This window comes from Rhynchophorus ferrugineus, unplaced genomic scaffold, assembly GCF_030347505.1.
Source record: "Rhynchophorus ferrugineus isolate W39M unplaced genomic scaffold, kcgeb_rfMv2 rfM2, whole genome shotgun sequence".
In the NCBI taxonomy this organism is placed as follows: domain Eukaryota; kingdom Metazoa; phylum Arthropoda; class Insecta; order Coleoptera; family Curculionidae; genus Rhynchophorus; species Rhynchophorus ferrugineus.
Window position 1 is genome coordinate 5,399,690 of NW_027472581.1, and position 15,832 is coordinate 5,415,521.

At 29.2% G+C, this 15,832-nt stretch overlaps 1 protein-coding gene across 1 annotated transcript in view; it reads right to left on the reverse strand.

The window, feature by feature from the left end:
- Positions 1 to 15,563, reverse strand: part of LOC143190449 (medium-chain acyl-CoA ligase ACSF2, mitochondrial) — a 60,936-nt gene extending 45,373 nt beyond the window's left edge. The window contains exon 1 of the mRNA XM_076394750.1: positions 15,326 to 15,563. Coding sequence (XP_076250865.1) covers positions 15,326 to 15,378 — 53 coding nt within the window. The 5' untranslated portion in view covers positions 15,379 to 15,563. The remainder of the gene's footprint in view (positions 1 to 15,325) is intronic.
- Between the last annotated feature and the right edge of the window lie 269 nt (positions 15,564 to 15,832).

Sequence of the window (15,832 nt, forward strand, 5' to 3'; positions counted from 1 at the left end):
TTTATGTTTAGAATTTTAGTTTATTGACAGAGAGAAAAAAAGAGAGAGGAAGAGAGAGATTTGAAGAAACGACAGAATTACCTATTACATTCTTCTCTTCGTATGATCTCGTTTGTCGAGTCATTAGTTTAGAACTATTTATGTTTAGAATTTTAGTTTATTGACAGAGAGAAAAAAAGAGAAGAAGAGAGAGATTTGAAGAAACGACAGGATTACCTATTACATTCTTCTCTTCGTATGATCTCGTTTGTCGAGTCATTAGTTTAGAACTATTTATGTTTAGAATTTTAGTTTATTGACAGAGAGAAAAAAAGAGAGAGAAGAGAGAGATTTGAAGAAACGACAGGATTACCTATTACATTCTTCTCTTCGTATGATCTCGTTTGTCGAGTCATTAGTTTAGAACTATTTATGTTTAGAATTTTAGTTTATTGACAGAGAGAAAAAAGAGAGAGGAAGAGAGAGATTTGAAGAAACGACAGAATTACCTATTACATTCTTCTCTTCGTATGATCTCGTTTGTCGAGTCATTAGTTTAGAACTATTTATGTTTAGAATTTTAGTTTTTGACAGAGAGAAAAAAAGAGAAGAAGAGAGAGATTTGAAGAAACGACAGGATTACCTATTACATTCTTCTCTTCCTATGATCTCGTTTGTCGAGTCATTAGTTTAGAACTATTTATGTTTAGAATTTTAGTTTATTGACAGAGAGAAAAAAAGAGAGAGGAAGAGAGAGATTTGAAGAAACGACAGGATTACCTATTACATTCTTCTCTTCGTATGATCTCGTTTGTCGAGTCATTAGTTTAGAACTATTTATGTTTAGAATTTTAGTTTATTGACAGAGAGAAAGAAAGAGAGAGGAAGAGAGAGATTTGAAGAAACGACAGAATTACCTATTACATTCTTCTCTTCGTATGATCTCGTTTGTCGAGTCATTAGTTTAGAACTATTTATGTTTAGAATTTTAGTTTATTGACAGAGAGAAAAAAAGAGAGAGGAAGAGAGAGATTTGAAGAAACGACAGGATTACCTATTACATTCTTCTCTTCGTATGATCTCGTTTGTCGAGTCATTAGTTTAGAACTATTTATGTTTAGAATTTTAGTTTATTGACAGAGAGAAAAAAAGAGAGAGGAAGAGAGAGATTTGAAGAAACGACAGGATTACCTATTACATTCTTCTCTTCGTATGATCTCGTTTGTCGAGTCATTAGTTTAGAACTATTTATGTTTAGAATTTTAGTTTATTGACAGAGAGAAAAAAAGAGAGAGGAAGAGAGAGATTTGAAGAAACGACAGGATTACCTATTACATTCTTCTCTTCGTATGATCTCGTTTGTCGAGTCATTAGTTTAGAACTATTTATGTTTAGAATTTTAGTTTATTGACAGAGAGAAAAAAAGAGAGAGGAAGAGAGAGATTTGAAGAAACGACAGGATTACCTATTACATTCTTCTCTTCCTATGATCTCGTTTGTCGAGTCATTAGTTTAGAACTATTTATGTTTAGAATTTTAGTTTATTGACAGAGAGAAAAAAAGAGAAGAAGAGAGAGATTTGAAGAAACGACAGGATTACCTATTACATTCTTCTCTTCGTATGATCTCGTTTGTCGAGTCATTAGTTTAGAACTATTTATGTTTAGAATTTTAGTTTATTGACAGAGAGAAAGAAAGAGAGAGGAAGAGAGAGATTTGAAGAAACGACAGAATTACCTATTACATTCTTCTCTTCCTATGATCTCGTTTGTCGAGTCATTAGTTTAGAACTATTTATGTTTAGAATTTTAGTTTATTGACAGAGAGAAAAAAAGAGAAGAAGAGAGAGATTTGAAGAAACGACAGGATTACCTATTACATTCTTCTCTTCGTATGATCTCGTTTGTCGAGTCATTAGTTTAGAACTATTTATGTTTAGAATTTTAGTTTATTGACAGAGAGAAAAAAAGAGAGAGAAGAGAGAGATTTGAAGAAACGACAGGATTACCTATTACATTCTTCTCTTCGTATGATCTCGTTTGTCGAGTCATTAGTTTAGAACTATTTATGTTTAGAATTTTAGTTTATTGACAGAGAGAAAAAAAGAGAGAGGAAGAGAGAGATTTGAAGAAACGACAGAATTACCTATTACATTCTTCTCTTCGTATGATCTCGTTTGTCGAGTCATTAGTTTAGAACTATTTATGTTTAGAATTTTAGTTTATTGACAGAGAGAAAAAAAGAGAAGAAGAGAGAGATTTGAAGAAACGACAGGATTACCTATTACATTCTTCTCTTCGTATGATCTCGTTTGTCGAGTCATTAGTTTAGAACTATTTATGTTTAGAATTTTAGTTTTTGACAGAGAGAAAAAAAGAGAAGAAGAGAGAGATTTGAAGAAACGACAGGATTACCTATTACATTCTTCTCTTCGTATGATCTCGTTTGTCGAGTCATTAGTTTAGAACTATTTATGTTTAGAATTTTAGTTTATTGAGAGAGAGAAAAAAAGAGAGAGGAAGAGAGAGATTTGAAGAAACGACAGAATTACCTATTACATTCTTCTCTTCGTATGATCTCGTTTGTCGAGTCATTAGTTTAGAACTATTTATGTTTAGAATTTTAGTTTATTGACAGAGAGAAAAAAAGAGAAGAAAAGAGAGATTTGAAGAAACGACAGGATTACCTATTACATTCTTCTCTTCGTATGATCTCGTTTGTCGAGTCATTAGTTTAGAACTATTTATGTTTAGAATTTTAGTTTATTGACAGAGAGAAAAAAAGAGAAGAAGAGAGAGATTTGAAGAAACGACAGGATTACCTATTACATTCTTCTCTTCGTATGATCTCGTTTGTCGAGTCATTAGTTTAGAACTATTTATGTTTAGAATTTTAGTTTATTGACAGAGAGAAAAAAAGAGAGAGGAAGAGAGAGATTTGAAGAAACGACAGAATTACCTATTACATTCTTCTCTTCGTATGATCTCGTTTGTCGAGTCATTAGTTTAGAACTATTTATGTTTAGAATTTTAGTTTATTGACAGAGAGAAAAAAAGAGAAGAAGAGAGAGATTTGAAGAAACGACAGGATTACCTATTACATTCTTCTCTTCGTATGATCTCGTTTGTCGAGTCATTAGTTTAGAACTATTTATGTTTAGAATTTTAGTTTATTGAGAGAGAGAAAGAAAGAGAAGAAGAGAGAGATTTGAAGAAACGACAGGATTACCTATTACATTCTTCTCTTCGTATGATCTCGTTTGTCGAGTCATTAGTTTAGAACTATTTATGTTTAGAATTTTAGTTTATTGACAGAGAGAAAAAAAGAGAGAGGAAGAGAGAGATTTGAAGAAACGACAGAATTACCTATTACATTCTTCTCTTCGTATGATCTCGTTTGTCGAGTCATTAGTTTAGAACTATTTATGTTTAGAATTTTAGTTTATTGACAGAGAGAAAAAAAGAGAAGAAAAGAGAGATTTGAAGAAACGACAGGATTACCTATTACATTCTTCTCTTCCTATGATCTCGTTTGTCGAGTCATTAGTTTAGAACTATTTATGTTTAGAATTTTAGTTTATTGACAGAGAGAAAAAAAGAGAAGAAGAGAGAGATTTGAAGAAACGACAGGATTACCTATTACATTCTTCTCTTCGTATGATCTCGTTTGTCGAGTCATTAGTTTAGAACTATTTATGTTTAGAATTTTAGTTTATTGACAGAGAGAAAGAAAGAGAGAGGAAGAGAGAGATTTGAAGAAACGACAGAATTACCTATTACATTCTTCTCTTCCTATGATCTCGTTTGTCGAGTCATTAGTTTAGAACTATTTATGTTTAGAATTTTAGTTTATTGACAGAGAGAAAAAAAGAGAGAGGAAGAGAGAGATTTGAAGAAACGACAGGATTACCTATTACATTCTTCTCTTCGTATGATCTCGTTTGTCGAGTCATTAGTTTAGAACTATTTATGTTTAGAATTTTAGTTTATTGACAGAGAGAAAAAAAGAGAGAGGAAGAGAGAGATTTGAAGAAACGACAGAATTACCTATTACATTCTTCTCTTCGTATGATCTCGTTTGTCGAGTCATTAGTTTAGAACTATTTATGTTTAGAATTTTAGTTTATTGACAGAGAGAAAAAAAGAGAGAGGAAGAGAGAGATTTGAAGAAACGACAGGATTACCTATTACATTCTTCTCTTCCTATGATCTCGTTTGTCGAGTCATTAGTTTAGAACTATTTATGTTTAGAATTTTAGTTTATTGACAGAGAGAAAAAAAGAGAGAGGAAGAGAGAGATTTGAAGAAACGACAGGATTACCTATTACATTCTTCTCTTCCTATGATCTCGTTTGTCGAGCCATTAGTTTAGAACTATTTATGTTTAGAATTTTAGTTTATTGACAGAGAGAAAAAAAGAGAAGAAGAGAGAGATTTGAAGAAACGACAGGATTACCTATTACATTCTTCTCTTCGTATGATCTCGTTTGTCGAGTCATTAGTTTAGAACTATTTATGTTTAGAATTTTAGTTTATTGACAGAGAGAAAGAAAGAGAGAGGAAGAGAGAGATTTGAAGAAACGACAGAATTACCTATTACATTCTTCTCTTCCTATGATCTCGTTTGTCGAGTCATTAGTTTAGAACTATTTATGTTTAGAATTTTAGTTTATTGACAGAGAGAAAAAAAGAGAAGAAGAGAGAGATTTGAAGAAACGACAGGATTACCTATTACATTCTTCTCTTCGTATGATCTCGTTTGTCGAGTCATTAGTTTAGAACTATTTATGTTTAGAATTTTAGTTTATTGAGAGAGAGAAAAAAAGAGAAGAAAAGAGAGATTTGAAGAAACGACAGGATTACCTATTACATTCTTCTCTTCGTATGATCTCGTTTGTCGAGTCATTAGTTTAGAACTATTTATGTTTAGAATTTTAGTTTATTGACAGAGAGAAAAAAAGAGAGAGGAAGAGAGAGATTTGAAGAAACGACAGAATTACCTATTACATTCTTCTCTTCGTATGATCTCGTTTGTCGAGTCATTAGTTTAGAACTATTTATGTTTAGAATTTTAGTTTATTGACAGAGAGAAAAAAAGAGAAGAAAAGAGAGATTTGAAGAAACGACAGGATTACCTATTACATTCTTCTCTTCCTATGATCTCGTTTGTCGAGTCATTAGTTTAGAACTATTTATGTTTAGAATTTTAGTTTATTGACAGAGAGAAAAAAAGAGAAGAAGAGAGAGATTTGAAGAAACGACAGGATTACCTATTACATTCTTCTCTTCGTATGATCTCGTTTGTCGAGTCATTAGTTTAGAACTATTTATGTTTAGAATTTTAGTTTATTGACAGAGAGAAAAAAAGAGAGAGGAAGAGAGAGATTTGAAGAAACGACAGAATTACCTATTACATTCTTCTCTTCGTATGATCTCGTTTGTCGAGTCATTAGTTTAGAACTATTTATGTTTAGAATTTTAGTTTATTGAGAGAGAGAAAAAAAGAGAAGAAAAGAGAGATTTGAAGAAACGACAGGATTACCTATTACATTCTTCTCTTCGTATGATCTCGTTTGTCGAGTCATTAGTTTAGAACTATTTATGTTTAGAATTTTAGTTTTTGACAGAGAGAAAAAAAGAGAAGAAGAGAGAGATTTGAAGAAACGACAGGATTACCTATTACATTCTTCTCTTCGTATGATCTCGTTTGTCGAGTCATTAGTTTAGAACTATTTATGTTTAGAATTTTAGTTTATTGACAGAGAGAAAAAAAGAGAAGAAGAGAGAGATTTGAAGAAACGACAGGATTACCTATTACATTCTTCTCTTCGTATGATCTCGTTTGTCGAGTCATTAGTTTAGAACTATTTATGTTTAGAATTTTAGTTTATTGACAGAGAGAAAGAAAGAGAGAGGAAGAGAGAGATTTGAAGAAACGACAGAATTACCTATTACATTCTTCTCTTCCTATGATCTCGTTTGTCGAGTCATTAGTTTAGAACTATTTATGTTTAGAATTTTAGTTTTTGACAGAGAGAAAAAAAGAGAAGAAGAGAGAGATTTGAAGAAACGACAGGATTACCTATTACATTCTTCTCTTCGTATGATCTCGTTTGTCGAGTCATTAGTTTAGAACTATTTATGTTTAGAATTTTAGTTTATTGACAGAGAGAAAAAAAGAGAGAGGAAGAGAGAGATTTGAAGAAACGACAGAATTACCTATTACATTCTTCTCTTCGTATGATCTCGTTTGTCGAGTCATTAGTTTAGAACTATTTATGTTTAGAATTTTAGTTTATTGACAGAGAGAAAGAAAGAGAGAGGAAGAGAGAGATTTGAAGAAACGACAGAATTACCTATTACATTCTTCTCTTCGTATGATCTCGTTTGTCGAGTCATTAGTTTAGAACTATTTATGTTTAGAATTTTAGTTTATTGACAGAGAGAAAAAAAGAGAGAGGAAGAGAGAGATTTGAAGAAACGACAGAATTACCTATTACATTCTTCTCTTCGTATGATCTCGTTTGTCGAGTCATTAGTTTAGAACTATTTATGTTTAGAATTTTAGTTTATTGACAGAGAGAAAGAAAGAGAGAGGAAGAGAGAGATTTGAAGAAACGACAGAATTACCTATTACATTTTTCTCTTCGTATGATCTCGTTTGTCGAGTCATTAGTTTAGAACTATTTATGTTTAAAATTTTAGTTTATTGACAGAGAGAAAGAAAGAGAGAGGAAGAGAGAGATTTGAAGAAACGACAGAATTACCTATTACATTCTTCTCTTCGTATGATCTCGTTTGTCGAGTCATTAGTTTAGAACTATTTATGTTTAGAATTTTAGTTTATTGACAGAGAGAAAGAAAGAGAGAGGAAGAGAGAGATTTGAAGAAACGACAGAATTACCTATTACATTCTTCTCTTCGTATGATCTCGTTTGTCGAGTCATTAGTTTAGAACTATTTATGTTTAGAATTTTAGTTTATTGACAGAGAGAAAAAAAGAGAGAGGAAGAGAGAGATTTGAAGAAACGACAGAATTACCTATTACATTCTTCTCTTCGTATGATCTCGTTTGTCGAGTCATTAGTTTAGAACTATTTATGTTTAGAATTTTAGTTTATTGACAGAGAGAAAGAAAGAGAGAGGAAGAGAGAGATTTGAAGAAACGACAGAATTACCTATTACATTCTTCTCTTCGTATGATCTCGTTTGTCGAGTCATTAGTTTAGAACTATTTATGTTTAAAATTTTAGTTTATTGACAGAGAGAAAGAAAGAGAGAGGAAGAGAGAGATTTGAAGAAACGACTGAATTACCTATTACATTCTTCTCTTCGTATGATCTCGTTTGTCGAGTCATTAGTTTAGAACTATTTATGTTTAGAATTTTAGTTTATTGACAGAGAAACAGAGAGACGAAGAATTGCTTTAAAATTCTGCCAAATATTTATCATCACCTTCCTTGACGTTACTACAGGCTTTGAGATTGTTTGTGAAACTTAACTCCATAATATGTTTAACTATTATTCAATTCCATCAAATTGTTTATTATGGTTATCCCATCAGAGTTATTCGCTATTATTGACTAAGCTTGTTGATAACCATTGTTGTTATTCTGTCAGTATTATTGACTACTACTTCCCAAGATTATTAACTATTATGGTTATTCCGTTTTTGCTGTTGAACACCACCATTACCATTACTTGTCACTACAATTATTTAACGTTCAGCACAATTAATTACTTGTACCATTAGCTGTCAGTAATATTAACCGTAAGCAACATTATATTTAATACGTATTTTTTAATTTCACTCTTGTCAGTGAAAATTGATTGCTCAGGTAGGTTTTCATTTCGTTTTCAGAACTGTCAACCAACCATCAAGATCTAGCACTATTAGAATTAGCTTTATTTGTTTATTGTGTCATTTATCGTGCGAATATCTTTTATATCATTTATTTGGATATCTATTTTTATTTGTTTAACATGTTAAATTATTTGGCTTCAATAGTTTTTATTTCAAGCCCTAGTGTAAATTTAGTCCTGGTTTACAATATATTTTTAGAAGTACCTCAAATTAAAGCTTTAAAGTTACACGAATCTCTCATATCTAACCCATGCACCGTATAGATTACATGATTAATAATCCATATATAATTTCAATAATTAATTGTCATCTGTTATAATTATAGCTAGTTAAAAGGAACTTATTTTAAACTTATTATTGGGAACTTATTTTTTAAATTAGTTTATATCTAAATTTAACTAACATAACATGAACTAATTAAGTTAATAGCACCAATTAATATTTGTAAACCTTCATTAAGAGATATCACCTTGATTTTCGCTGCTTTACAGGTACTGATAACAAGTTTGGTAAATAAACATGGACATCTTTTATTCGTCAGGCTTAGTAATGTTGAATAACCTCGTAGCCTTGAGGGAATTCTAAGAATTATGACCACTTAAACAGGAACCTCCTATAAAAACTCTCGCCGTAACCTTTGAAATGGTTTTGCTAACATAGGATAAAAAAGTCACACCGCCAGCTTTAGTTTATTATCTATCGCCTTGAGATTACTTTTGACGGTTCCTTCGAGGTCATAATATGAATACTGCAAACAATGGGTAATAGTATAACGCGTGGCTATATTTATAAACATTGTTAAGATAATATTTTTGAGCTTTTATTTTCATTATGTTTTTAGCTGAGAGCAATAAAAGTGATAAGATTATGTCAAAAGTGGATGAAACCGTGAATTAAAAACCATTTTTGTTCAATAGAATAATCTCATATCAAGAGAAAAATTAAATAACTAATGATGGTAGATAGAAATGTTTGGAATATAGGGTGGATAACTATTTCACGTCTCTCAACCAAGGTTCTCAATTTTTTACTCTAAGAAGTCATGTGCTCGTCTATTGTTATGGAATAATACTAGTAAGAACGTTATTCATAAAATGGGAACCAAAATGTTTACAAGCATTAATATATTATATATTTTTTATAACAAGAAAGGTGCCATTTCTTATCATTTAGGCATTACGATAACCTTAAGCGTAAGTATAATAAAGAGGATAGCAAGTGCCACACTTACTAACAAAATCACTGACTGGAAAATTTTAGGATGGACCTCTAGTGCAATATCAACCTAAAAAGCAGTCTTAAAAAATAGGGGAACTAGAGAAATAAGTTGAAAACTTAACGAGGATTGTTCAAAGAACAATACACGAAACATCAAGGTCATTACGGATATAACAAGGGGTTTAAACTACCTATTAGACATTCGAGGACCAGTTAAAAAAAAGCTAGAAAAAGGTGGCAACAAACTAGAGATCATATAGATACTGCAACACTCAGTAATAAAACTCAAGGGCTTAGGCGAGAAATCTAAAAACTAAAGGAAGATTCAATATATATTCAAGAATTTTGAACATATAAACAGACTAATTACTCACTTTGGATAGCAATTAAGAAGTCTAAGAGGCATATAACATATATACCACCTATAAGAAGGAACAATAGGCCAGAAACAATAAATAAAAAGCAAAGCTCTTTGACAAACATCTAGCTGAAGTCTATATTTCTAATCGCAAAAAGACAAAAACCGTCATAACTATTAGTGATCAGTAATTCCAAAAGAATAAACCAACGAGATAAGTATAAATCTGAACCCAAAAAGTCACCAATATTGAAGTTAATTAATTACTGGAGAAATTTTAAAATCTAAAGTCCAATAACAAAATAAAGCAACCTAATTCCGGGCTACCATCTTGGATTCCGACAAGAACATTCAACAGTAGAGGCAAAATTTTTCTCGACCAACAAAAATGCTGCCAAATCAATCTGTAGATATGCAGTGTGTGCAGTCCACTCGGGTGACTGTCGATTGGACTTCGGAGTGATATGATGGAGCCATATTTCATCTATTGTCACATATCGACGCAAAAACTCGGGTTTATTACGCTTGATTATCTTCAAACACTGCTCCGAATGATCAACTCGTCGTTGTTTTTGGTCAAAAGTGAGCTCGCGCGACATCCACTTTGCACAGCGCTTTCTTATACCCAAATATTCGTGAATGATATGATGTACACGTTCAGTTGATATCTTTAGAGTGTCTGATATTTCATTCAATTTCAATTTACGGTAATTCAAAATCATTTTGTGAATTTTTTAAATATTTTTGTCGCTAACAACCTCTTTTGGGCGTCCACTGCGTTCACCGTCTTCAGTGCTTATTTCACCACGTCTAAACATAGCATACCCATCCTTAACGGTTGATTTCCCTGGAGCAGTATACGGAAACTCGATATTAAGCCAACTTTTTGCTTCAACTGTATTTTTTCCAGCTGTCAAATTTATACACGCATCTTTTGAGGGTTAGGGTTATCTAAAAAACATATGGATTTAATTCTAGTAGCGCTATCTATGTGTCAAGCCAGGGACTTTTCAATTGACCTGTTAGAGAAATGACAAAAACATGTCATTTAACAGTTGTTTGGTTTGATACTGAATATTTTCCCCAATAGCATTAGATGTCGTTGATAAAAGTATTTATTAGTCAGATTTAACTGCCTATGTTATATTCAGGCAGCGATACCAACTATTTACGAACTTAATATCTTTGACCTCACAATCATTCAAGAACAGTTAAGTAGGAAGTAATAACAAATGTTAAAAGGAGAAGCCTAAACCCTATACTGGTGTGTTATTTCTCTAAAAACAAATTTTTAATAAATTACTCATACCTGAATAATGAATTATTCAACAATTAATTAGTATTTATTCAATTAACTCTTGAATAATTTATATTTAATTTATTTAAATATTCGGTAGTATTTAACAGTAAAGTATAAGAAATGTTTATTTACTAAAACTGTAATTATAGATATGGAAACATTTAGACAAGAAAATAAATTAAAAGTGAGTTAGATATATTATAGGCATACGTGAGAAATACATATACAATATATTGTCACATTTTTGTCTCTGTTAACTGATAGCAATGTTTGGGTTTGTTAATTATACGCATTATTGACTGTCATAATACAAGAAAACTCAGCTGAACAAACAGTTTCTCTAAAATATCGGTTTTGACATAACTGAAAATGTAAGACCTATAACAAATCGTGTACCATATGTAATACAAAAATCTTTGAATAGGCTTATGACGTAGACATGCTTAATTTAGTTTTATTACAACAAAAAACTTAACGAATCCAATGGAATATTACAAAATTTTTACCCCTATATTCTCTGATACAGATGTTTGACACCACCTGGCTTGATAATGAATAAAAAAATAATCAAAGTATCGAAATATCAAACAACAAAGTATCGAAAATTGTTATAAATAAACCAATTGCAGCAAGAAAAGCAGTTAGTCTAAATGCTTGAAATCATACAGGAGATAATAAGCAAATATACCAAACTGGCTTAAAAGTATTTTGAGCTGAACATTGAAACTTCTGCAATTCCAATAAATAAATAATCATTAAATTAAATCATTAAAGGTATTTTGTAAGAAATAGGCTTAAAGGCTTTATGTGTTTGAACATTAAATGTTCTATACTTCTAATGACATAAATATGGTTTTATGGTAAATATACATAAAAGGTGCATTATATTATGTAACTATGATAATTTAGTTCGTATATAAATATGAGGAATTGAAACTTATTTTTAGAAATCTACAAATTGCCATTGAGAATAGTTGACTATAATTAAAATAAATGCATTCTAAAAAGAAAACAGGTAGGATTTTTACGAATAACTAATACAAAATACCTTCAATCGACAAACTTTCAATTATGGGTTTATTATAACACTCCCATCTATATAATATTATTTTTAAAACATATAAAAAATTCCATTTCTTACTAATTGGAAATAAAACTAAATTATGAACTTTAAAAAAAATATTATGTCATAAAATACTAGTAAACTTATGTAAAATACATGATTACCAAGCATTTCACTGTCAATTAAAATAGAAATTGCATTTTAATCAAATTATTATTAAATTAAAACGTAATTATCAGCTATATTATTACAGAGGAAAATTACTTAGTTAATGGTCTCTAGTTAATTATTTCTGAGGGCACGTTTAACCAAACTGGTTTAAAATATTCAGAATAAAAGGTCGTTGTTACAAAAATATTTTGTATTGTGATATATATAGACAGAAAGCATATATTATTATGTAACTATGATAATTTAGTCCATATATAAACAGGAAGAATTTGTAAGAATCAAAGTTAATTTTAAAAATAACAATCACAACGCAGCTATATTAATCTAATTGGAAATAAAACTAAATATATTGAATAATATTGTCTTATTATAAGATATTATTAAACTGCTAAAAGCTGCATGACTTTGGATACTTCAACCTTAATTTAAATGGAAATTACACTTTTATTAAACTATTATCAAATTCAAATACTAAATAAACAAAGGTATGTAATGGATGATTAACGCTCACCAGCTATTTATTTGTTAATGTATTTGTAAGGTATTTTGTAAGAAATAGGCTTAAAGGCCTTACTTGCTTGAACATTAAAAGTTCTATACTTCTAATGACATAAATATGGTTTTATGGTAAATATACATAAAAGGTGCATTATATTATGTAACTATGATAATTTAGTTCGTATATAAATATGAGGAATTGAAACTTATTTTTAGAAATCTACAAATTGCCATTGAGAATTGTTGACTATAATTAAAATAAATGCATTCTAAAAAGAAAACAGGTAGGATTTTTACGAATAACTAATACAAAATACCTTCAATCGACAAACTTTCAATTATGGGTTTATTATAATACTCCCATCTATATAATTTTATTTTTAAAACATATAAACAAAATTCCATTTCTTACTCATTCGAAATAAAATTAAATTATGAATTTTAACAAAAATATTATGTCATAAAATACTAGTAAACTTATGAAAAATACATGATTACCAAGCATTTCACTGTCAATTAAAATAGAAATTGCGTTTTAATCAAATTATTATTAAATTAAAACGTAATTATCAGCTATATTATTACAGAGGAAAATTACTTAGTTAATGGTCTCTGGTTAATTATTTCTGAGGGCACGTTTAACCAAACTGGTTTAAAATATTCAAAATAAAAGTTCGTTGTTACATAAATATTTTGTATTGTGATATATATAGACAGAGAGCATATATTATTATGTAACTATGATAATTTAATTCATATATAAACAGGAAGAATTTGTAAGAATCAAAGTTAATTTTAAAACTAACAATCACAATGCAGCTATATTAATCTAATTGGAAATAAAACTAAATATATTTAAAAATATTATCTTATTATAAGATATTATTAATCTTCTAAAAGATGCATGACTTTGGATACTCCACGATAATTTAAATGGAATATACACTTTTATTAATCTATTATCAAATTCAAACACTAACAAAGATATGTAATGGATGGAATATAGTTAGTTAAAGCTCAACAGCTATTTATTTGTTAAAGGTATTTCGTGAGAAATAGGCTTAAAGGCCTTATGTGTTTGAACATTAAAAGTTCTATACTTCTAATGACATAAATATGATTTTATGGTAAATATACATAAAAGGTGTATTATATTATGTAACTATGATAATTTAGTTCGTATATAAATATGAGGAATTGAAAGTTATTTTTAGAAATCTACAAATTGCCATTGAGAATAGTTGACTATAATTAAACTAAATGCATTCTAAAAAGAGAACAGGTAGGATTTTTATGAATAAATAATACAAAATACCTTCAAACGACAAGCTTTCAAATATGTGTTAATTATAACACACACACATCTATATAATTTTATTTTAAAAACATATAAACAAAATTCCATTTCATACTAATTCGAAATAAAACTAAATTATAAACTTTAAAAAAAATATTATGTCATAAAATATTAGTAAACTTATGAAAAATACATGATTACCAAGCATTTCACTGTCAATTAAAATAGAAATTGCGTTTTAATCAAATAATTATTAAATTAAAACGTAATTATCAGATATATTATTACAGAGGAAAATTAGTTAGTTAATGGTCTCTAGTTAATTATTTCTGAGGGCACGTTTAACCAAACTAGTTTAAAATATTCAAAATAAAAGGTCGTTGTTACATAAATATTTTGTATTGTGATATATATAGACAGAGAGCATATATTATTATGTAACTATGATAATTTAATTCATATATAAACAGGAAGAATTTGTAAGAATCAAAGTTAATTTTAAAACTAACAATCACAACGCAGCTATTTAATCGAATTGGAAATAAAACTAAATATATTGAATAATATTATCTTATTATACGATATTATTAAACTTCTAAAAGATACATGACTTTGGATACACCACGATAATTTAAATGGAAAATACACTTTTATTAATCTATTCTCAAATTCAAACAGTAACAAAGATATGTAATGGATGGAATATAGTTAGCTAAAGCTGATCAGCTATTTATTTGTTAAAGGTATTTTGTAAGAAATAGGCTTAAAGGCATTATGTGTTTGAACATTAAAAGTTCTATACTTCTAATGACATAAATATGGTTTTATGGTAAATATACATAAAAGGTGCATTATATTATGTAACTATGATAATTTAGTTCGAATACAAATATGAGGAATTGAAAGTTATTTTTAGAAATCTACAAATTGCCATTGAGAATTGTTGACTATAATTAAAATAAATGCATTCTAAAAAGAAAACAGGTAGGATTTTTACGAATAACTAATACAAAATACCTTCAATCGACAAACTTTAAATTATGTGTTTATTATAATACTCTCATTTATATATTTTTATTTTTAAAACATATAAACAAAATTCCATTTCATTCTAATTCGAAATATAACTAAAATATGAACTTTAAAAAAATATTATCTCGTAAAATACTAGTAAACTTATGAAAAATACATGGACATCCAAGCACTTCACTGTCAATTAAAATAGAAACTGCGTTTTTATTAAATTATTATTAAATTAAAACGTAATAATCAGCTATAATATTACAGTGGAAATTTAGTTAGTTAATGGTCAGTAGTTAATTATTTCTGAGGGCTGGTTTAACCAAACTGGTTTAAAATATTCAACATAAAAGATCGTTATTACATAAATATATTGTTATGTGATAAATATAGACGGACAGCATATATTATTATGTAACTATGATAATTTAGTTCGTATATAAACACGAAGAATTTATATCAAAACATATAATAATAAACAAATTCAAAATTAATTTTAAAAACATCTTAATTGTCCCTAAAAGGCAACAGATAAGATACGACGATGATTGGACTTACCTTCCTACTTGTTTTGAATGTCCTAGTATCATATTTGGATGTACGGCAAGCATTCTTTTCGCGAGTCACACTGAACCAAAACAACTGCGGGTTCCGATCCCAGCACTTGACGCAGATCACTAGTTTATCTTTTTCCAAGAGGATTTATATCATTTACGGGGGACTCATTAAAGTACAGGTCAAATTCCAACAGCAAATTCGAGCGGGATTTCATTACATCGACCCTGGTGCTTGTGATGTTTTATAAAGAGTGAACCAATAATCAATAGGACGTAAATTTCGCTTTCGCTTTAAACGCTATGAGAAAAATTAACTGTCGTTAATATAGCATTGATGTGTTGGCGCGATAATTTCTTACTAATTGATGAACAACTATATTTCATTAATATTAACTTATGATTCTGAATGTATTGAATGCAAATATTTAATTTAGAAAATTGCTGGTTCACTGTATATTAACAGTCAAAACATTGTATAAACAAAAAGTATTTAATTTTTTTTATGTGC